Below are 23,711 nucleotides of genomic sequence, written 5' to 3' on the forward strand. Positions count from 1 at the left end.
TATCATATCAATTTATGTCCATTATATGCCTCTGATGGAGATGCTCATGCATAATAATTAACCACAAGTAACATCCACTTTTCCCCCACAAATGAGTACTGGCAGTGAGTGCTGAAAGCATGAATGTGCTATTTTTATTCCCGCTGTTTGCATGTGAAGAATGAGTGTTTTGCACTGATGGAGTAAAATAGTACCTTTGTAACGGTTCCCTCTGTTGTGTGTGTGATAGAACATGCAGAGCAGCGAAGCTCTTTTTGAGGCTGTGGAGCAGCAGGACCTGGACGCTGTGCAAATCCTGCTGTATCAGTACACCGCAGATGAGCTCGACCTCAACACCCCAAACAGCGAGGGCCTGACCCCACTGGACATAGCCATCATGACCAACAACGTGCCTGTGGCTAAGCTTCTGCTGAAGGCTGGGGCCAGGGAGAGCCCGCACTGTGAGTAACCGCTTCCTGTCTGAGGACTCACCGCACTTTTATTAACTGCTTCTTTTGTTTTAATCAATGTGCATTGCAGACAGGCAAGCACCACTTCCTGTGTCAGAGGTCACAACAGTCTTATTTTCCGATTTCTTTTTTGAAGTAATGCTGATTGCAGATAATCGGAGATAGACACTTTGTTTCCCTTCTCTGAACATAGACATGTGTCTCATACTTTCCCATACATACAGAATTTTAACAATTTTATTTGCGTTTTTAGCACCAACTTTAAATATTTATTTTAAAAGGATTAATTTCTCAGTAAACCCATTTTAAAAAGTCAAGTCAAAACAGAAGCTCAATATGTCAGTGTTTGTTTTGCAAAGTGGTATTGAGTGGCTAATAAGCCCTTTTTCTGTAGACTGTTGTTTAAGCTGAAATGTTTATTATACAGATTAGCTCTGGGCTGCAGAAGCCGTTGTGCCTACAGTCCTGGTCAGTTGCGCGTCCAAAAGGCATTAAACACTCTGTCTGGTTGGCACGTTCAGCCGTGGACCCCAGCGGCAGCAGTTTAACAGGTGTTTCTTACCTCCTTCGACAGCACGAGCAAAAAACCCACAAGACCTCAGTGTTTAAATTTGTCAGTGCTTCTCTGTATTACAAAATGTTTTCTGACATGAAACGTTAAGTATGGTAGTGGAGACTTTGTATGTCAAAGAGGAGGGGTGTGCGGTGAGATCTGTCGTCTGAAAACTTAACATGGTTTGTCATTAAATGCTTTAAGTTTTCCAATGATGCATGTAACGCGTGGCAATTATACTAAGTGATTTATTGTACCTTCCCGGCAATAGGTTAATAAACAAACTCTCCGCACGGTACAATCTGATCCTTGTAAACAAACATAAAATAAACATGAACATATTTTTCCTCCAGGGCATTATGTATTATATTTATGTAATTCCAGAAGTGCCAAGTAAATCAATCAACTAGGGTCCTGACAATTTAGAGGCCCTACCTGGGGTTTAAACGGCACAAATTTATGAGGATTACTGGGGCCTCACAATGCCTATATTTAGGACATTCCCAGCCGCCCAACAATGAGAACTGTGTGTGTCAGGTCACTATCGGCAGACTTGGCCATTAATTTATAGTTAGTTCAATTAACCACATTTAGTGCCCAGATGTCAATCTTCAGAGCACAGGAAATTGCACCTCAAGGCGTCTAATATTGCCACCTTTTCCACAGCAGCCAAGACCCCCAAGTAAGGAAGGACCTTTATTGCTTTTTCTGGTTCCACAACACTTACTTTATCATTTATCCTGGGGACCTCCCCTCCCCCGAGGTCTGGTCTGACACAACGGCCCAATGAAAAGAGGTTTTCTTTGCAAAGTATTTATTTGTTTATTTTTCTGTCATGGTTCATGACTAAGGCTCAGAAAGAACATGCGGTAGTATTCACGGTCTATGAGGGACAGGCAAGGCAGCGTTCATTTTACCATGACAAATCTAGGAGGCCAAACACAGTCTTGTGTGTTCCAGACAGCAGCCAAAATACTTTTTTCTTTTTTTTTTCCTTTCTGTCTTTTTTCCAGTTTACTTGACTTCATCTGCAAACAAATTGAGACTGATGGCAAGTAAGGAACATTTCACCATTCACACTGATTTTGCCCCTCTCACATGGAGAATATGTATTCTCTTGCATTTTTTAATGAGATGACCTGATGACATCCTTTGAGAATCTAAATATGATAAATAGACATCCTCTTCAGCTTGTTTGACTTGCTTTGCCATGTATTCTTGCCATTTTTACCGAATTCCCCCAACACATTAATATTTACTGAACCATACACTGTAGTTTATTTGTGATGCTCTTAAGAGAAAAACGAAAATGCTTTATAGAATATCTTCCATGATTCATTGTCCCTATATAATAAATAATTAGATTTTCTTTCTAAATATGCATTGTGTTTTCTTATAAACAGTCTTTACATGGAAATGAATGGGCAATACATGAGGCAAAATAAATCAATTTACAATCAATGGAAGAACTAACCTAAGCGATCCTAAGCAGTATTGATTTGCTATACACATTCAGAGGCTTTTCTATTTAGAAAGAACCTCCATTAAAAAATTTTTTTTTTTAAATCAATAGCTTTATGCAGTTTTGTGTTATGTTATCATTGCTGCTGGTAGAGTTTGCATTAGGCTTTAGCATGATACACATATAAAAATAAAAATTGAAATCCGAAAAAAATCTTTTCTTTTTTTTTTAGCAAGTCAGAGTTCCACAGCTGTATGATTACAGTGCTTTCCAATGCACACTTCTGTCCTTTCAGAATGATACTGCACTGTACATGACTTCATTTCAGACAAATTGCTTTCACCACTCAGGATATCAATGGGTTGGCTTGCTGTGAATTGAATGGACTCTCAAACAGCCTGATAAACACCATGCTTCTGAAATGTTACATTTATGTTTGAAAGGATTAAATCAGTTTCTGTAAACATTAGATAAGGTCATTTTCTCTGTAATACCTGCGATGAAACAAATACCACCAAGAAACATTAGGATTTAAAGACCACAAACCTGCCCATGGCTAATGCACTTAGCCAATGGCTAGTTTTCACGCTGCAGGGCACACAGTACTACATAAGAGTTTGTGCCGTGAGAGCTATTTCTCATTGTCGGCAGCTAGTAGCCTTTACAGCAGTAGCTCGAACCCTGGCCAGCATAAACCCACCATAATACTAGCAGTCCTAGGCTTTTCATCCCACTGCTGCATAACAAGATTGTAGCATTTATTTTCCAATGCTTCAGAATCTCTCAGGGCCATCCTGTCAGGGAATGTATTCCATTATGTTTTCTTTTAGACATGCCCTCTGTTTTTTTCTCTGTTTTAAAATATGAAGTTCAGCTGTTAATATTATTCTTTCAACATGGTTTAACTTTTTTCTACAATGAAAATCAGTTTATTAGCTATTTCCTGCCGTCACTGTTGAAACTGTGTGGGTGTGAGTAGGAATTAATTATCAAGTTTTTTTTTTTTCTTAATTACATGCCCTACTGGCCAAAAGTTTCAGTACACCCACAAGTTTTGAGTGAGAGATTTAAAAAAGAAAAAAACACCTTTTAGTTTCCATAAAAAAATATCTAAGTTTTAGCTTCATAAAAATAGCCAGCCATAGTAGTAATAACTGCTGAGTACATTCAAGGCATTTTTCTACAAGGCCAGTCATATGGTTCTGAAAGTTAACACCAACACTGCTGTAGAAATTCCCACAGATGTGCTGCACTTGTGAGTTGCTTCTCCTTGATCTTTCTGGCTTAATTTTACTTCACTTGTTGGAAAATGGAAATATTTTGTTCACCTGTTTATTTAGCCAAATATGGCTTTTTTGTGAACTACAACATTTAGGCACTATCATGTGATGTGAAATTCTTTTGAATTTCTGACTGTTCACTTGTTGCCTTGTGCCATTTGAGGTCATTTCCAGAAATAAAACTACCTAATGTTCACTAAAAACAGGGAACTAAAACAGGAGTAAAGTCTAGCGAAACCTTTCGTTTCTCCATCAAGAAACCAGTCAATGAATTTTGTCAGAAAGAACATGTTCAGTATCATCTTCAGTTTTCTTCAGAAGTGGTATTGCTAAGAAAGTAAAATTGCCAAGTATATGTTTTTGTTGTTTCAGCACAGTTCTTCAAATACTATGTATTGGTCCTGTGCAAATGTTTATGTAATGCTTTGCAGTGTAGACTAGTTAAAAATTAACACAGTATTGTAATAGCTACTGTTGCTAAGATTGTATTTGGTGCTTGCAGTGACTTGCTGACTGAGTTTGATGGTTCCTCACTTTGAAAAGTGAGACTGTGTGTAACTAAGATCTATCAAGTTATCATTATCATTCCTTCTGGATCAGGTGCTGTAGTATTGTTGTGCATTGTAAATGTTTGCTTTGTTAAGCTAGATAAGCCGATCTTGGTTTTCTTTTCTAAGGTTTCACATAAAGTGTCATATCTTAGATATATTCAGCTGCATACAGCTGAATTCATATTGTTCCCGCTCAGATTATCATAACACCAGTATTCAGAGAAAACAAATGACTAAATATTACTAATGTGCACATATATTCAGCTAATAATTACACAGCCAGGATAACATCATTCAAACAGAGACCTGTGGATTTTGAGCGTGTCTGTCTGTTTAAAGTATCCTACTGAAATAAGAACTAATTCTCTCTGGACCCTCTTGAGAGATTTCCTAATAATTGGACACAGGCAGAAGCAGAGGCGTTTGGGAAACATTGCATTAGTGCGTGGGAGACCATGTTCCTCATTGCTTCCCAAGGACTGCTGGGTAAATCCCTATTAGGAGAAATTGGCATTGATGAGGTTCGATATATTGGCAGAGACAGGCACTTTGGAATATTTAATCACTCCCGGCTGCTAAATCAAGGCTCACTCACTGCACAGGAAAGGTCACAGTACAAAAGACGGCAGTGATTGGTGAAACGACTAGCAGTGATTTACAATAGGTTGAAAGTAGAATTTCCCTACATGTCTCAGAAAAAAAATAATTTTCACATTAAATTCTGGTAATCTGTATGGAAATTAGTATGGACTTTATAACTAACCTCAAAATAATCACTCTCTTATGACACTACGTCACAGTTATAACTGTATTATACTTATTTTGACTTATAAGTGACTGTTAAACATTGGTTGTTTGCATGTGCCATAGCTCAGAAATTTCCCAGACCGCATGTTAATAATATACGGTACCATGTTTTGCGGTCAGAAGGAAGGTACTGTATGTTTCGTAGTGGTATATTTTGATGCCTAAAGATGAAGTTCATGCTGATAACCTGGCCTCTGTGAAATATGGAGGCAGATCTGTTCAGCTTTTGGGTTGTTATGAATAGTCACTTATCAACGTCATGCAAACATGAAGCTTAGAGCAGCATGCACAATATAGTATGTAAAGGTGGTTCCATGCCACAGATTTGGAACACGGAAGTGTAATAATTGCTGCTCCATTCAAATTCTGACTGTTTGCTCATTATGTATGTAAACATTGCTGTCAGCTTACTACTGTGAACATGAGTAAAGCTTTGTTCAAAGAACTAAAGTACAATGGACAACTCAAGCCTAAATTTGAGTTTAGTTTATGGATGGGTGAAGTCCTGATTGATGTTTTGATTGTAATGAAACCAACCCCTGACTTTCCGTCGTCCTCTGTGCCTTCGCAAGGACATAAGACAGTTTCCAAGACAACGGCTCCATTTACTCAGTCAATGTATGTGTAAAACACGCACTCATCCTCAATAAGCTCTTGTTTACTATCCAAAAGCAGGATATGGCATGGCAGTATGTTATAGAATGTTGTTTTGATGACTTTGTGGAAAACACTTTGCCTTTTACGTCAAAACAGTTTTGACAGTTGCGTGAAAGCTTTTTTAACAGTTACTGGAACTATATTTCATGCATTTCCTTTATTGTTGACAGCTGGGCTCTGTAAAGTTGAGTAAAGAAATTGGGTGAAAGTGAGCCATGTCTGAACCAGGAAAAAAACACCCATTTTGTTTTATGGAATAAACTCTAATTGGATTAATAATTTAACATTCAACACCTTCCCGTACATAAGCATCATGATATATTTATATATATATATATATATATATATATAATTATTATTATTTTATTTTTTTTCAATTGTCATATTCCAACTGTTGGCTGAGAAGCACATATTCTCTTAGGACAGTTTTGAATGTCAAAGATGCTGATTGCCTCTGTGCATCAAAAGCGAGAACTCCCCAGTGTCAAATTGCTGCAAGCACTTTTCTTAGTAATCTCAAACTGTCAGAACTGGTTAGGTTGTTTTGTGTTTATACCTTTATCGTGGGGATTTTAAGGTATGAAAGACCTTTGCTTTCTCTTCCACACTGTGGGTTTGCTCTCATGATTTCTGCATGGCCTTCTTTGAATTTGATGATGTTATATTCATGCTGCAAAATTGACCTGTTCTCTTTAAAAATCTCTAATGAATAAATATCCCTGTGAAAAATGACAGGAACACAATGTGGAAGGTGCATACTTTATTTTGATATTCTCTTCACCATGGAATCCTACACAATGCCTCACCTTAAATTATTACTGATCACCACATCAAGCAAATACTGAACACAAATATGTCCCAATTGTCAAACCATTTCTTTGTTTTCCTCAAGTCCAAAATGGCTAGCAAAGAACTGTAATTTTTTTGTCATCTCCCTGATAAGATTATAACCATTGTATGTCTGACAGTGCTTATTTGAATATTCATCATACTTCTGATTCATATTTCACTTGATGCCACAGACATCTTTGGATGATCTTCTATATTTTTGTCATTACCACATCCCCTGATAAGCTTTGGTTTATTGGAAATCAACCACAACCTCCAACAAGATGAGAGCATGCCAATTGGCCTTCTGTACCATTTCTCTGTAGAGGAAATTAGACCCTTGGGAGAGGGTAGTCATTAGCAGACACACAGGCTGCTCTGACCCAAAGCTACTGATGGATAAACCTGGATCTTAATGGACATCTTTGGATTTTAATGAAGATTTGTGATCTCAGTTTAACCAAAACCTGTTACAGCTCTCTTCATAGAAGGGGTGTACCTAATCCATTGTACACTGTGTGCCTAATCAGCTATGACACAAGGTAATGTAGTCTTACTCAAAGATGACAGTTCAGTCACTAAAGCTGCATCTTGGTCATTGGCAGTTACATGACTCATTAATGAGGGATGAAATAAACAGTGGTTTTTACTGTGAAAACTGCAGCAGCTGCTGTTGTCAAGCTATTGGACATACTGTTGCTGTGTGAATCTTATCTTGCCTCTCCCATTCTTATACATCCAGTACTTGGTGCATATTTTAAGAGGAGCTAACACATCCACGCTGAGTGTATGACACACAAGTCGTGCGGCCATGGTGCGCTCAATTTAATTTTGCCCAGTGCCATACAATAGATGAGATCTATTGCTTGGAAAGGTTTTTTATCTTAATTTTTTATCTTAAAAATATGAGCCATTTTAGAATTGACATTTATACTTTTGGTTTCAAATGATGCAATTTCTATAAATATTTGTTTATATTTGTTTGAGCAATATTGATAGCTGATTATTTCACTGAACTTTTTCTACATATGTATTTTTTGTCTGTGATTTGAATATGAAAGCAGAGTAACATTTCCCTTTTTCTTACAGAGAATTTTTCTGATGCTCCAGATTTTTTTTCTTCTTGTATTCAAACATTAAATGTATATTTAACGAAATGTTTGACCCGTGAATTCAAAAGGCTTGTATGTGTAGAGAAATGCGCTAATGGACAGTGTGACACTGTGTACTATGACAAAGGCGTCTGTTCAGGAAGGCGATGTATGAAGTACCTTGTGGAATTTGCTCCATTACAGTAACCTCTTTACTCCTTATGACTGTTTGTTCCAGATACAGTGCTTGCCACCTTTACACAGCCTTAATCAGTGGAAATGTCTACAGTGAGACAAGAGCCCTACCCCACTTTTGCAAAAAGGGATTTTTGAGTAGGGAGTGAGTCTACCTTTCTTGGCCCAGGCTTGGTGTAGGACTGTCTGACTGACGTGTGGTCTACCTGTGCCTCTCTGCTTCATGTCCCCTGGCACCCTGTGCTCTGGTTTCTTCCAGTCGTCAGTCTGGAGAGCCGGGCGGGGCACCTCTCCACCCTGGTCCAGGAGGCAGGGAGGCGGGTGAGCGAGCTGTCAGCTCAGGTGCAGAGTGAGGGGCTGAGCCTGGACAGCTCTGACAAGGACAAGCAGCTCAAGGCCTGGGAGTGGAGATACAAGCTGTACAAGCGCATGAGGACCGGCTTTGAACATGCAAGTGAGTGGAACCATCAGCGGCATCGTGTCAGTCCAAATCAAGATTATTTGAATTTTTTCTTGGCTTTCATTTTAATATTAGTGGAATCAGTAAGCACTATTATTCTGAATTTGTACTTATATTTCTCTATTAATTGTATTGTTGTTGTTCAGAATAAGGCCATTCCTGATATTAATAATTTTCTGTAATGATTTAAACATATACAATCAGTTGTGTTCTGTTATTTGAATTAGTGACAATATAAAAGGTGCAAAATTAGGGGGATTTGAAAATTAATTGGAATTTTCCGCTAGACTTCATTTATCTGCTGCACATAGTTAATACTATTTGAACTCGTCTCCTGGTGGAACATTGCTGTGTATACTCAATTGCCCTGATCACCCAGGTAATTGTTGGTTTGTTAACCGGGGTACTTTGTGGCTTTTCTCTCCAAATCACCACAAGAATCCCTTTATGAATGTGTAATGAGCTGCCTCAGACATCCATAATGAGGATCAAATTGCTTTGGGGATTTGACATTTTTCACTGAGGTATCAGGGGGATTGGAAGGAAGCTCAGTGACGTAATTAGTTGTGGTATGCGGGCTTGAGTTACAAACAGACCATAAGATGCAGACTGGAAGTAGCCAAAGCAAGGATTAAAGTAGAGAGTACTGACGGCAACTTTTCTGGCCTTGTGCTCCCATACAGTGTTAATCACCAGGCAGACAATGAGATTGCAATTAACTGGAGCCATTTGTCTATATCTGTTAAACAGCATTTAGGCACCGTAGATTATTCTGAACGATGTTTATCTTTGAAAGTTGTACATTAATGGTTGACCTCAGTTAAATCTGTGATTAAAAAAGTAAAGGTCCATGAGCAGGCACAACCGCTATTGCAAACTGGCTAAGCTGAAGGCGTTCGGTACGTACGAGCAAGACGGCACTTTTTAGTGGCGGTCAGTCAGTTGTGTCGACACGATGTGGCTTTTTATATTGAATACAGAACACACGTTCTGTCTCGCGCCCTGTGTGAGCGGGCTGTGGGCGGGCTGTGGGCGGTCTGCTGTTTTCACTGTGCCGGGGGGGGCTGGATGGCGCTTTGTTTGGATTGACCTCTTGTTGTTTGTTCCCCACCCAGGGACTCCTGAGGCGCCGGCCAGTGTGCGTCTGAGTGTGACGAGCAGTACATCACTCACTGTCACCTTTCAGGAGCCCCACAGTGTCAACTCCGCAGTGGTCACCAAATACAAAGGTACTGCGAAGCACGCACTCACACACGTATGTTTATATACAAGAGACACAAGATCATGTGCTGCTTAGAAATGCCAACAGTAACAAACCAAGATGGAAAGTTGGCAAGATATCATAACTGGTGCACCAAATATGCTGGCTTTCTGTGTTTAATTTGTTAGGAGGCAGAAAGTAGAATTTCCATATCTCTTTTTTGTTGGTGTTAAACAATTATGTAATATCGTTAAGGCTATTTCCCCAGGTGTATAACAAAGATTATTTTTTCAAGGAATGGCAGAAGGTTTAATTGGATTTCTTGTCTGTAAGTTAGAGAGGAATCTAGAGGGGTGAAGGTCCAGTCCCTCAATGAGCCACAGAGTGACTCGCCACTGCTATTTAAATCATTAAGAGAAACAACAGAAGTATGCTCTTTGAAGCTTTGGGTGGTCTTTTTCCCTTCCTTACGCGTAGGCCTCCAGCCAAATCTTTGGAACAGTTACAGGTAATTTGAGTGGCTCCTAATTAATTGCTACAACATGGTCAATGTGAGTCTTCAGACCTGATTCATTCTTCCTGCATAGTTACTCAGTTTCGCCTCTATGTCAAATTTTAAGGCAGTGGTATTTTTTTTCATAAGCAGTGGAACATTTTCTTCTAATTTCAAGCTGAAATCATTGAAAAATATTGTAAGAGCGACCCAGGCAAGGCCCATAGTCACACTCACATCGCACAGACATAATGGCGGAATGGTATTTGAAGGTTCCTCAGAATGTGAATAATTACCTCAGAATGTGAAAGTTGTGCTTAGATCATCTGGGCGAGCCACCTTTTTTTCTTTTCTCCTTGGATTGCAAACTAGGACAACAATGTTAATGCACGAAGAGTTCCCACATCCTCTGTCAGTAACATTGAGTGTGTAAATATCAAACTCTTCACTTCACTCGACGCGTATCGCAAGTACAGAACTGAACCCCCCTTCCCCCTCGTACGCACGCACGTTTAGCTGCATTTAATTGATACACGGGGAAACGAAGGATCTGGATGCTGTTGCCTGCGGTCTTGAAGAATTCTCTAGAAATACATTGCTAGAAATGACTGTAAACCAATGAGTTTGCCCAGCGATTGTGGGCATACTGTAAAGAGTAGCTGAATGCAAGTAAAATCCCCTTTTGCAGAGGTAAGGAGTACAGGTTGGGGTTATGAGGTTAAGGACCCGAATCCCGGCCTTGCTCCCTGACACTTGTTTGTTTTACTTGCTGAAGTGAGCGCTGGATGGCCCCGGAGGTGTCCCCCCTCCCCCGGTGGTACGGGGCCTGTGTTTTCCCTCTCCGTCGCTGTGAACGGCGACGCCTCCGCCGGCCCTCAGTCGCACCGGAGCCCCGGCCCTCGCTTCGGCGCGCCCCTCCTCTCTCCCGACGGGGCAGGAATGCGAGCGGAGCGTCTTTGGGCGGTGGCGGCTCGCGCCTCCCCCCTGAGTCGGGCCGCTTCAAAGGCTGGGGCCCCTTTGCTTTGCGGGGCCCGTAATGGACGCTTGTTTGTTTTGCTTTGTCTCCGGCCCTTTGGCCCGGCTACCGTTAAAATCGCTCTGTGGCACTGCAAAATGGGAAAGCCATTTCATGTCCGTGCGGAAGAGTTTGGCTGCCGCGGTTAACCCCGTTCCCGCCACCGCGGTCCTGCTGGGGCGAGAGCGCACGCGAGCACGTGTCTGTCAGAACGCCATTTTGTGGTTTCTGTGCTTGAGTTGGCTTTTATATGCATGTTTTTCCATTGTGTCGAAGTGGTTTGATGACTCTGAAAAGCTCTCCTCTTGTCAACAAAGCAGAGGCAGACTCTGAGAGTGGTTGTATCCAGCTGTCTGAAAGAACTCATCAAGCTCACAGTGACACTCAAAGAGCTCCCACTGTGGATTATTCCTTCAAGAATTGATCTCAGGTCCTTTATTGCATTAGAAAGACAGCTACCCAAGGAGAATGAAGTAATGTTCTGTGTAAAATTAAAGAGAATATGTTTCAGTTTTATTATGATTTCTGTTCTTCCAATCTGCTTATCTGTGACTCAGTACTTATGACCAGGTTCTTTATTCTGTTTAATGAGGTGTGACATTTGGTCTTTTTTTCTAATAGGGAAATCTGTAGGAAGAAAGTTGCAGCTGAACGAGAAAGCCCATAACTGTCTGGGTTTACGAATGGACAGTTTGGACACATCTTTAGTGTTCTCAGATCCACAGAGTGGGAAAAGCTCCACATCTGTGTATCTGTGTATTGTGTGTAACAACCAAAAAGGCTGTAATTAGACCACAGATTTTCATCCAAGCTTTCCTTGAATGACAGCTTTTGTCTATAATTTGGCTCATTTCCTTGTCTTCATTTGAAAAACATATTTAATTAGGAGTAGTTTATTTATTTATTTTTTTATTTGAGGGCTCTCTTTATATAATTTTGACAGACATAAAACATGACCTTAACAACATTGCTTTAAAATGAGCTGCATTCATTTTCTGGATGTGATTTCACTTTTTTTGTGAGGACAAGAATTCTGTTTTTCTGAGGCTGATGTTTTCTCTATTTTACTTGAGTAATATTTACTCGTACAGTCTCAGATACTCCCCTGGTGTACTGTACATACTGAAATGAGTCATTTTGATAGGTTCAGCGTCCTGCTCAAGCTCTCAGTGTGGATGCAATGAACTTACAATGACATAAACTAAGATGACAATTACGTTCATTGTCTTACCACTGTGACTATAACATAATCTGTATCTCTGTGAGTGTTGAGACTGAACACAGTTGTGACTGAACATACTTATGTAAAACAGGTTGAGTTTAAGCTCACTATGAAAAAGGCATATAATACTGTAACAGCTTGAGCCTCAGAGATGTAAAAGTTTTAGTTCTGGCCATTGAGACAAGTGAAGCATCTTAACCTCTCAGTGTCTGTGCTAATCCACATACAGTAGGCTAATGTGCGCCATGCAGGTAGGCTGCTGTTTGCCTTTTCTTTTCTTTCTCTGACCTACCATTTGCACCGGACCCTGAGGTCGCTGGTCCTCTGTCTCCTCCTCTAAGCTGCTCCCTTTACTTTTTCGGAAAAAGTAAAATTTCACAGTTGAGCAGCCCCCATGCTGATAGGGAATTTCTTTGATCCCAAACTCGCTATCTGAACAACGCTTTAGAGCCATGCTTAAGGTCCACAGTTCAAGCTAGTCAAATGCTGTAAGAAAGAGAAGCAAGCGCATTGACATTTACTGGCTTTGCTAGCTCAGCTGGCTGGATTATCCTGGATCTCCTCCCTGCCTCTATATAATGATTCTATCCCATGTCTGCATAACACTCACTCTGCAGGCAACGGAAGAGCATCAGACCTCATTCGGGATCCTAATATAATTGCTTTAAGACAAAGAATTTCCCCAAACTAAATGAAAAACTTTTCAGAAGGGTGTTTTACACCTAAGACAGAATGGTCAATAGAACCGCCCAATTATTCGGTGGCTTGAAAATCATTAAACTCCCAAAATAGCTGAAGTCAGTGAACACAGTGTAATCCTGCTCCTCAGGATTTAGTTAGTTACATAAATATTTGTGAGGCAGAGAGCGGAATGGGAACAGAAGTGATCCCTGTCGAGGGATCAGTGCTACTCCATCATTTGATTGGCTTTGTTTTTCTGATCCCCACCCTCCTGACTCTTGGATAGCAAGTAATAATTTGATCCTGTCCAGTTCCTGTTCTCAAAGGATTGGTGTATATGTACGCCAGTAAGTCCTAGTCAACTGGAATTTACTGGAAAGCTTTGACATATCTGGTTTGTTCCTGCATTTTTGTAGATAGTCATTCTGTCAGAATTAATAGTACTGACAAATGTAAATTTTATTTGCTTTGTTCCTCTGTTTTTCTACAACCATGAACCTGCTTTTGATATTTGCTTTACTTTTCTTAGTGTTATTACTTATTCATTTGGAACTATTAGAAATTTTGAATAAATCTTTGAAGTTCTGAACTATTATACAAGAAATGTTATTTTGCCTGTTTGATAAAGTGTACATGTCACAGAAGCTCTTTATACCTACAAGTATTAATGAAACATTTCTGTGTTACACATTGCACCTTAATTCTGCACTTAAATAGAAACTTTCACCTGAACTGGTTTCCTTTATAAAACAATGTTCAAAATATATGTCTTTATAGAAAATAAAATGTCATTCAGGAACATTGATAACATTGAAGAAATTGTCATTTAAAAGGAATTCCAAAAATACCAAAAAAGCCCTTGAGAAGAAACGAGAAATTACAATGGCATGTGTTTCCAAAAGTATAACAGATGATGATACCAGCTGCTTAGAAAAGACAGTTGACACCGCATGGATTGTCTTGCGATTGTTAGCTTACTCTACCATGAGATCAGAGACAGAAGATCTTTATGAATGTGCTAAACCGTCTTGTTTCCCCAGCCCATTTAATTGGCTAATTACTTTGCTGTAGACATTTTTAGTGGGGATAGGAATCACACAGAGTGAACATGGGTGTATTTGTGATTATTTCCTCGAGAAGCAGCTGCTATTTAGATCAGATCCTGAACATTTGTTGCATTTTTGTCTTGTCTTTGTCTTTTTGTCCTTATCCACAATATAACTGACTGTAGTTATACTTGCCTTGGATTTCTAGGTTTTCTTGAAGGTCTTCTGAGAGACAAATGTAATCTGCTTGTATGAATGGCCTTTGTACTGTAGTGAGGCTTCAGACAGTGAACTCGGAATAGGAGGGTAAGCAGTTTGACACAATAAAAAAGAGTAAGAGTAAGCTCTGGGCAACTGAGGACCTGCTAATGATTTGAGAAACAGCTGTCGATTTGGACTGTGACACTACAAGAATACGGGTCTTGGCATGGACAAAGCAAGCTTTGATGCAGGCAATGGGTGTTTGCAGTTTCATGCTCCCAGAACATTTGTTGAGCTGTCAAACTTTAGTAATATGGTTCAATAATATTTATCACTAACTAATATTTTCATTAATCAAATAATTGGTTCTTACGGGATGTGGTGTATAAAGTGTTTTGATTGGTATTAGCCTTTTGAGGTTTGCGTGGAAGTGAGAAGAGAATTGTGAATGTAAAATATTCTCATATGTTATATCACTTAAATCTTACTACCTGCTAAATACAGTATGGTGGGCGTTAGTTTGTGACTTCTTGTGTAAGTGTGATTTCAGTTGTCCACAGCCTTTTTGTGGGCACAAGTTCTCTTTTTTTAGAATGTAATTGCTAGTGCATGTGTTTCAGGCTGAGGGATTTTCTCGTCAGGAAATTCCATGACACAAAAGACAAATTAATGTGTTTGCTTTGGAATCTCTTGCTGCTATGGAAATGTGACAGCCCAGATTTTCATCCAGGTAGAACCTTTCTCATATTGCAATGAATGTGTGCCAGATTAAACCAGGTCCAATTAGTATTAGCGATGAGACTGAGTATTAAGTTATTTAAATGTTTGACCATGAGATTAGAAAAGGAAAAAAATCCAATCAATGTGCGGAGAGGAGGGGACAGGGAGATAATTGATCATTGGGGTATTCATTTTTCAGCTGGGCAATATTTGAATTTACAATAAATTGAAATGCACACTGATTTCAAATGCACATGAAATGCACAGAATTTATGTCATCCGTTGATCAAACAGTACATTGTTGAATGTAGGCGCTGTTGTTTTTTTATATTGCAAATGAGTGTTTTCCCTTTTCTGTTTTCCCCCCTTGCATTGATCTAAATTTAGCAGCACATTTCCATGGTTACAATGCGGAGCCAGTGCCTGCATTAGGTTATAGGTCTGGTTGATGTGACTGTCTACAACTGTCAAACGCGTCTTGTGAATGTGAATGATGCCCGTGACATCCATATTTTCAATGATTTCAACTGAGATGGGGCAATTGGGCACCACATTTTACAAAACCTCCTCCTTTGTATCAGATTTAGCCATCAGTTTATGTAACAGACCTTGCATCCTCCATAGAATCTCCTTAGGGCAAAGCCAACCTTTAAGGTTTACAGGGATTGTGCAGTCCCATGCACTGACCTTTTGAGTGACAGTTATTAGTATTTACTGTCGAATATGTGTGTGTGTGTGTGTGTGTGTGTGTGTGTTTCTGTTAGTGAGTTTACATGCATTTGTGTCTGGGGGAGTGCTTATATTTTAATATATGCTTTTTCAATAAGGTGAATGCTGTGTCACGTCTGTCTCCAAAGCATGAAGGTTTATCTCTCCTAAAAGGCAGTGGTATTTATGTACAACTGAGTCTCTCTGTTGGCAGTTAGGGATTAAGGTAGAGCTCAGTGAGTAGAGCCAGGCAACACGTCTCACACATGTGGCTCAGTGCTGACTTACTGCACACATACCCAACACAGGTCCTCACAGACAGCACTCCCTTCAAACCCCCACTACCCACCCAAACCCTAAAGTGCCCAGCTTTGCCAAGCTTTCATATAACACTACACAGATTTATTTTCAAATATGAAATATCTCCAATGTCAACACTACACCAATGGCCTCAGCAAATTCAGTGTCCCATGAAAGATTGGATCATTATATATTTTTTGTTCAAACCTTGTTGAAATAGCCCATATCAGTTGAATAACATTTTTTTTCGCTTGATGTGGACAATGCTTTATAAATAGGTCGCATTTACATTTATTTAAGTCAATATAGTGTTCACTGGCATGAGCTTTCATCTGAAATAAATAACAGTTGTCAGGAATTAAATATTTACTAAAGATTCTGTCTTACTTTATCTGCCTTAATTTCATAAGAAAATCAGTTTCTAACTGGACTAATTTATGCCCTCTGAAAATGAACTTATCCTGACATTCAAAAAACATACTGTATGAACTTAGAATTCTCATTATGTCACAATATGAGGCAGGTCATGATTGAGGGAACAACTGACCATTTTGAATTTTGTATTGTGCAAGTGTTATGTCTAAATAGCCAGTTTGTGCAGACTTAGTGACCTTCATGCATGCCCTGGAGTTATTGTTCTTCTCTAAATTCTGAGCAGTTTCCTGTGTCTTTCTTACAGTGGAGTGGAGCTGTTTAAAGGACTTCTCCTTATTGGCCGGAGATATGATTCTGGATAATCTGCAGTCGTTGAGGTGCACAATCACTGGGCTCTCCACGGTAAATACCAAAGTCTTCTGTCTCCCTTCTCCCTCCACTCCATTAAATGGGGGCAGCCTCTGACATTTGCATTCAGCTCTCTTGGCAATAACACCACGCCAGCCCATTCCTCTGGCAACAAGCAGCAGTCATTAAGCGCAATTTGTCTGGTATTCATGAGCTGAAGTACACAAAGGAATATGCAGACAGTATAAAACATTTTTGTTAGTTGTCATGTGGAGAGATTGGACGCGATTAGCCTCTTGCGGGTAGCGAGGGCTGGGCGGGGCTCCTCCCTGCCTCTCCATCAACTCTGATGGTTGGACCTCTTCGCTGGATCTGCGGTCGTTTCTGGCTCAGCGGGACTGAACTCTTTCGCAGTTTTCGCCTTTGTGCTCTTTTGTCACTGGCCTGCCCCTCCGCTCGGCTGGAGAAGCGGGGCTGGGAGAACGGCCTCACACAGCCAGGAGCGTGCACGCACACGCAGTCCGGCTGTGTCAAATCACCCGCTATTTGTCATTGTGCACCCAGCTACCACCCACCAGCAAGTAGTCAGAAGGGAACCGGTGCTGTCTGTCAGTGTGTGACTGCTGCTCAGCTCAAAATGTTATAAATGCAGATACTAGCCTCACTTAAAACTGGAGGAAGCAGGAAGTGCATGTCAGGCATCCAATGTAGTAACACTGATGTCTTCTTGTGCATTTTGTGCCACAGGGAAGGGTTTATTATGTCCAGGTCTCAGCCTATAATATGAAAGGATGGGGTCCAGCACAGCCGTCGTTCCCTCCTTCAGCTGCTCCGTCCAGTAAGTCTGACATACAGCATAAGTGTTTTTCATGATTTTCATAATAACCCAAGCAGTTATGCGAGCGCTTGTCTTCGCATGTTCAGACATGCTCTCTCTGCCACCTCTAAAATGGGATTTGTGCTAAGACTTATACATGTAACATGTAAACATAAGAAGTGAATATATTTTTACTATTCATTAACCCTACATTGATGTGCCAGGGTAACGCAAACCAATAGTGTACATTCACCATGCTCTCTTTGCAAAATGGTCTTTTAAATTCTCTACTACCAAACACATTGAACCCTACCCTGAATCCCAAATTCTTTTTTGTTTGCATCTGACCATCGGGTAATGAAGAATATAACTTTTGACAATATTGGTGAGAAAACATTTGAAAACAACCCTTTAGAGGAATTCATGCATTAAGGATTTCTTTCGGTGATAAAATGCAGTAGCATTTATTGTATGAATGATATGTCGGTTAACATTAAAAAGGCTGCCTTTTTGATAAATTCATGAATGATTCATTTCTACCGTAATCCATGGGGCTCCGTCATTTTGAATGCAGCAGCTGGGTGTTTCGATGGTAAACAGGCTCCTGAATTTATACATGTCACTGGCTGCACCTGGTAAGTTTGTACTGTGCTTATCTGTATTGTGTAGTGAGCCATGGAAAAATATTGGCATAAATATACCTTGTTTGTGTTCTTTTGAAAAGCACCCTTGGCATTCTAAAGTTTGTCCATGTTCTTGGAGAGAAAAATATTTGTGCATCTCACTGGGGATTTGAAACCTTATGTGTGTGCAGGATGTACACTTTTTGGGTTGTGTAGGTGTGGGTTGAAAGTGCTATGTTGTGGGTTGAATTAAAATGTGGTACCTTAACAGCCAGATGTATAGAGCTCTTAAACCATTATGGCAGGTGTTTATTTTGGCAGATAAATCAGCAAAAAGGTAATTTTCTTGTCCAATGGGTTTATTCATTTAATATGAGCTCAATATGTATGAGAGCTTGAAAATATTCAAACTCTAAAGCCGCCTGAATTCTCGGAAAAAGAGAATGCCTGTATTTTTCTGTCACGGTCTGTTCTAAAGCTTGCCAATGTCTTTCTCTCCTCTCAACCTCGGAGTATTATTTTTTGGCCTTGGGAGGAGCCAGTAGTGAAAAGATGGCTTTCAAATATTTTTGTAAAACAAAAAAAAACAAAAAACTTTCACAAGTTGCTCTTCAGGCCGTCTGCAAAACAAATCTCAGCTAAGCGACTAGGCGGGAGAGTTCATCAGCTGTCTGGGGAATCGCTCGAGACTCAGTTGCTCAGGCTCGAACCTTGCGGCTCGGCGTCCTCACGACGCAGGCCTCTGCAAGCGTGTGTGTGTGTGTGTGAGCGGTGCCTCTCCTCCTCTGTCCTGCCCAGACTGGAAGGAGTGCGAGGGCCGGGAGCCGCGGCACCGGGGCCACATCGAGGCCATGGAGAGGCTGCTGCAGCAGGTCCGCGCCACACACCAGCACTACAGCTGCGGAGGTGAGCGGGGCGCGCCTGGGTGGTAGGGCTGCACGCGGGGCCTCCCTGGCGCCTGTAATTTTACCTCCCCATTCATCAGGAAGAGATATTATTAATATTGGCACATCTGGATTCACTTTACTGTCTTTCTTTAACCCTTCCAGTGGTTCTGCCTGGGAACTCTACCCCCCACCCTTTTCCCCTCTTTCTCTCTCTTTTTCTTCCTCCCTTCCTCTCTCTCTCTCCCTCTCTCCCTCTCCTTCTCCTCCACCTTACTCATTTTTCTCTGTTTCCATGCGTGTCATAACATCTGTGCATCTATGAAATTATCTGAATGATTGATCTTGTTGGACTTGAAATGTGTTTATAAAGTTTCTAATCCACTGAGCTTTGCATGCTGAAATTAATTGTTTATGCAAAACAATGATATAGGAAAAAGCTTCAAATGGCATTTTTGTTTTATTATAGACAAAACACATTAAACCCAAGCCCTCATCACTAGAATTTCTCATTCTCATACTGCAAAGTTTAAGTGTGTTGTATATGTAAACATATCAAAGGCATAGTAATATTAATAAGAGCATCATTCTTGTTTTGCACAGTTACACTGTATTATTCATCCAACCCCTTAAGTCGCACCACCCCATAATTTTTTGTCCCAAAAACATGCTTGGTTGGAAAAATGTTGAAGAATGTCCAGCAATTCTCACAGGGGAATTATTGTTGTACATGTTGCCATTCCATACTGTACATGACAACAATACTGTGTATATATGAAATTTTACTAACAATGGCAAGCTATCGTAGTGATGACTGAAGTATTTTAGCCAAGAAATAACCTTTTCTGACTGTGGGTGGCAGTGTAGTTCAATGGCTAAGGAGCTGATCTTGCAACCTAAAGGTCACAGGTTCGATTCCCAGGTAGGGGTATTGAATTGCCAGGTTGCTTGAGCGAGGTACTCAACCTGCATTGCTTTTGTGTATATCCAAATGGATACAATACAAATGTTCTGGATAAGCATGCCTGCTAAATGCCTGTAATGTGTATAGGTTATTAGGCTTGTGTATTTTTTTTCCTGAGAACATTAAGCACCAGGAAAAAATTAAAGTTCTTGAGACTTTATACCTAAAAATGTTGTTGTTTTACAACAAACATTTATTTTGCAATGCCTAAGTCTAAACAGAAGACTGCATTTGGGGGCCTTAAAATAAATCACTCGTTTAAGTGAATCTGTCTGAGGAGGACAGTGAAAACAGCTTTGACTCCACAGCAGAGGGCATATTCAGTGGAGGACTTGATCTTATTTTATATTGATGAGCATGTAAATACATTGTCAAAATATGTTTTTTTATTATTATTCTGTTTAAAATAAGGAGTAAGGCTGATTTTCAATAACAAATGTGGCATGTGAAATTGTGGGATGTATTTAACGAGTTGATGGGGTATTTGACTAAAACTTCAGTGAGTGTACATTAATAAATAGATTAGTAAACTAAATAGCTAATGTAATTATTTTCTACAATCCAGACCTGTTGCTGCCAGAGGTGGCAATGGTAGAGTAAGGAGTGGGAGGTGGAGACAGAGATGGAGAGGGAGGGGCATGGTGACAAGCAGGGAAGTCAGCGAATTTCCTAACTTCCAGGAGCATGCAGTAGACAGTATATCGTATTTTATACCTCTAAAGACCCATAATATCAATGATTACTAAGTGTTTTTTTGGAGTCTCCAAATGGCCTTTTTGGAAACCTGCCTAGATGTAGCTTAAAGCAAACAATGCAGAATACTCATTTTTGGTGGTATTGTCATCATATTTGAATTAGGATTTGTCCAGCGTTGTGCCTTTGTATCCATTGTGTTTCTAAACCCACCAGGCCTAGCCACAAGCATCTGTCCACTCAAAAAAAATATTTTAGGTGAGAAAAAATCTCCCACTGTGTTTGAGCTTCTGTCACTTTGTTGCTGTAATATTTAGAGTAATTATTTTGCTAGACACCACAAGATATTTGTATGCTGCCTCTTGATCTTCCTGGTCTTCTTCTGTTAATATTGCTGCCCATCCGCTGGGCCCTTCCGAGTGTGCACTGAACGCTGCACCTGGATTTTAAGCTTCAATTTTAAGCTTCTTTGCAATTTCTCACAGGGAATAACCTTGCCGCAATATGTTTACTTGGCCCCACACATCTAAGCCTAACTCCTTCTTTGCCATATTTCTTGCAACTTCAGTCCCTATTTTACTTACACTATAGGCCAATGGTATTAGGCTGTTTTAAAAAACTTAAGGTCGATAAGATTTCAGTCAATTTAATTACCCCTCCACCTTTGTCCCACCCCCAGTTTGCTAAATTATTGGATAGACTTCCAATAATTTGTTTAATTGTAATTATAGCCAAAGGAGGCTATTTTGAAGAAAGTCATGTCTAAGATTATTTTTGAGTATAGTCATCTTTATGTGTTATTGTAGGTAGGAATTAAAGATAATTGTTTGTACTTTGGTTTGTTATTCTATGAAAGTGTCACACAGTCTACTTTTGGTCCAGTTTGCATGTGCATTTGTGTTTTTGTGTGGGTGTATGTAGGCAATATATTTCAAGTGTAATTATCTTTGACTTAGCAATGATAAATTTAGAATTCATTTTTTATGTTGATATTGAAATAATAGACTTGAGATATGATTTTCCAGTGTGTTTGAAATTTCCGCAACTTTTGGTTTAAGGCTTGTCGAGTCAGTAATTTAGACATCAATTTTAATGTGACAGTAATTGCAGTAATTCAAAGTGGGAAAACAAAATGATAAGGTTCTCTCCCATGTGTGAATCACATTTATTTCATTTGGCCAGCCTACAATGCACTGACACTAATATGAAATAAAAGTCAAGAACGTGGACTCTAGGGACTTTTATTCGCTTTTGATCAAAGCCATGGGTTCCGAAGCAGACAGTGTGACGTACCGTACTGGGCCACTTCAGGATATTTAGTTTTCCTTCTCCCACTTTTTTGATTCTGTCACATCTGTCTTTTTGTGGATGGATAGGTGAGGGTGGATGGGTTGTGTTTTTGTTTTTTACTCATCTTCAGTATAAAGTTGAAAAAAAGCCTTTGTGATTCAGCACAATGAGACTATTTCTGTGCTGACCTTTCTGTCTGCTTCTTTAAAGCTCTTGTTTAACGTGGTTCATATCAGTCTATTCGCAGAGCATTGAAATGAATTAATGAAGCAAGTTAATGCATTTCACCCAAGTTTACATTCAGAGAGACATGAATACTCTTTCTCCCCGTGTCTTTAGCTTGGAGGCAACTCACTGCATGCCCTGTTGAGCAAACATGCCACGTTCACAGGGGAATGTATATACATAAATAATTTTTAATGCGTTGATCCATTTTGGATTATGTACATTTATGTGTTCAGCATGTCACCCGTACACTGATGCTTTGTAAATCACAGGAGAGTAAAAGCAGCCCTTGGAAGGAGCAGACGCGATGCAGCCCGCCGCGCTCAGGCCGAGGCAGACGTCTTACGTCTGCGGGCACCGTTGGCCCAGCGCCTGCTCCTAATCCACTCGGTGGCTAGGGGGATAGAGGTCTGCTGTTTCTGGTGCTGACAGTGCCTCAGTGCTCACAAACACTAACTCCATTACCAAACTATATATGACTTTGCCTGACACGCAGAAAAAGTGTTCATCACTCATCTGTTTACGAGTCAACACTAATGATGTCAGAGGGAGGCCTGCCAGCCTCGCAAACTATATTGTATAATTGATTTTTTATATAAAAGGCCTTATTTGTTTGAAAATAAAACTTGTTTTTCTTTATTTCCATCATGTTTTGAGCATTGGGCAGACACTCCAAATCAGACTCCCAAACTACCTCCCACTGATCAGAAATATATGAATTCAAATTACTTTAGACTTTAAGCAGCGTTTACCAGGAGCTGACTGATGACTTGGGAGTTTAAAGGTTTCAGCTCCTGTTTGTGCAAAGTTTAAAAGCATCGCTATAGTAGAAAGAAGTGATTGGGTTTCAGTGCGTTGTTGCTTTTGGAATATTATGATGTCTGCTTCATCAGTAATACGAGAGCTGGAGAACATTCCAGTTTCCTGTACCAGAGTTCAGTTTCTCTGCAGTAAAGCTTGAGCAAAATCTGTGCCAAAAATTTGTTTCTTTTAGCTTTGACAATTATTTGCTGAACTATTAATCAAAAGCAATCATTAATAAATCTTCAAACTAGTGAAGTTGTAATTTTCAAAGCAATATATCACTCCATATTTATACAATAAATATGTGTACAGTATGTGTATTTTTTTCAGTTACACAATTTATTTTTAGAGAGGTTGTGTTTGAAAATTAATCAGAGAAATTAATCAGTACTTTACAATGACAGTACTATAAAACCTTGAGGAAAATACATTAATTTAAGAGGAGGTTATCTTAATTTATGATGTGTATGTGTGGAGCTGAGAGTCTGCTAACAGACTAAGGGGTGTGTGGTACACACAGCACCCTGTGTTCCAGCTTGAGACACAGTGACCCCCCCCCACTCCACCCCCAGCCCAGCTGGCTCACACAGGGACTCTCTGCCCAGCTATATAAGCAGCTTCTGTCAGAAGGGCCTGGAAAGTCTAGCCCATGATCATTACAGATGAGCCCTTTACCTTTGCAAGTGTTGAAAAGACTCTGTTGACCTGTGCTAAATTACTACAAAATGGAGAATGTTCCTTTCTTTCTTCCCCTCCTCTTTGCATTTC

At 40.0% G+C, this 23,711-nt stretch overlaps 1 protein-coding gene across 3 annotated transcripts in view; it reads left to right on the forward strand.

Annotated features, from left to right (window-relative positions):
* The window catches only part of ankfn1 (ankyrin repeat and fibronectin type III domain containing 1), a 128,362-nt gene that overhangs the window by 84,787 nt on the left and 19,864 nt on the right, over positions 1-23,711 (forward strand). For all 3 annotated transcript variants that reach the window (XM_035407236.1, XM_035407237.1, XM_035407238.1), the window contains 6 exons: positions 230-440; positions 8,133-8,327; positions 9,449-9,562; positions 16,600-16,697; positions 17,391-17,481; positions 18,882-18,989. In XM_035407236.1, the coding sequence (XP_035263127.1) occupies positions 230-440; positions 8,133-8,327; positions 9,449-9,562; positions 16,600-16,697; positions 17,391-17,481; positions 18,882-18,989 (817 nt within the window). The remainder of the gene's footprint in view (positions 1-229; positions 441-8,132; positions 8,328-9,448; positions 9,563-16,599; positions 16,698-17,390; positions 17,482-18,881; positions 18,990-23,711) is intronic.

Source organism: Anguilla anguilla, chromosome 2 (genome assembly GCF_013347855.1).
Source record: "Anguilla anguilla isolate fAngAng1 chromosome 2, fAngAng1.pri, whole genome shotgun sequence".
Classification (NCBI taxonomy): domain Eukaryota; kingdom Metazoa; phylum Chordata; class Actinopteri; order Anguilliformes; family Anguillidae; genus Anguilla; species Anguilla anguilla.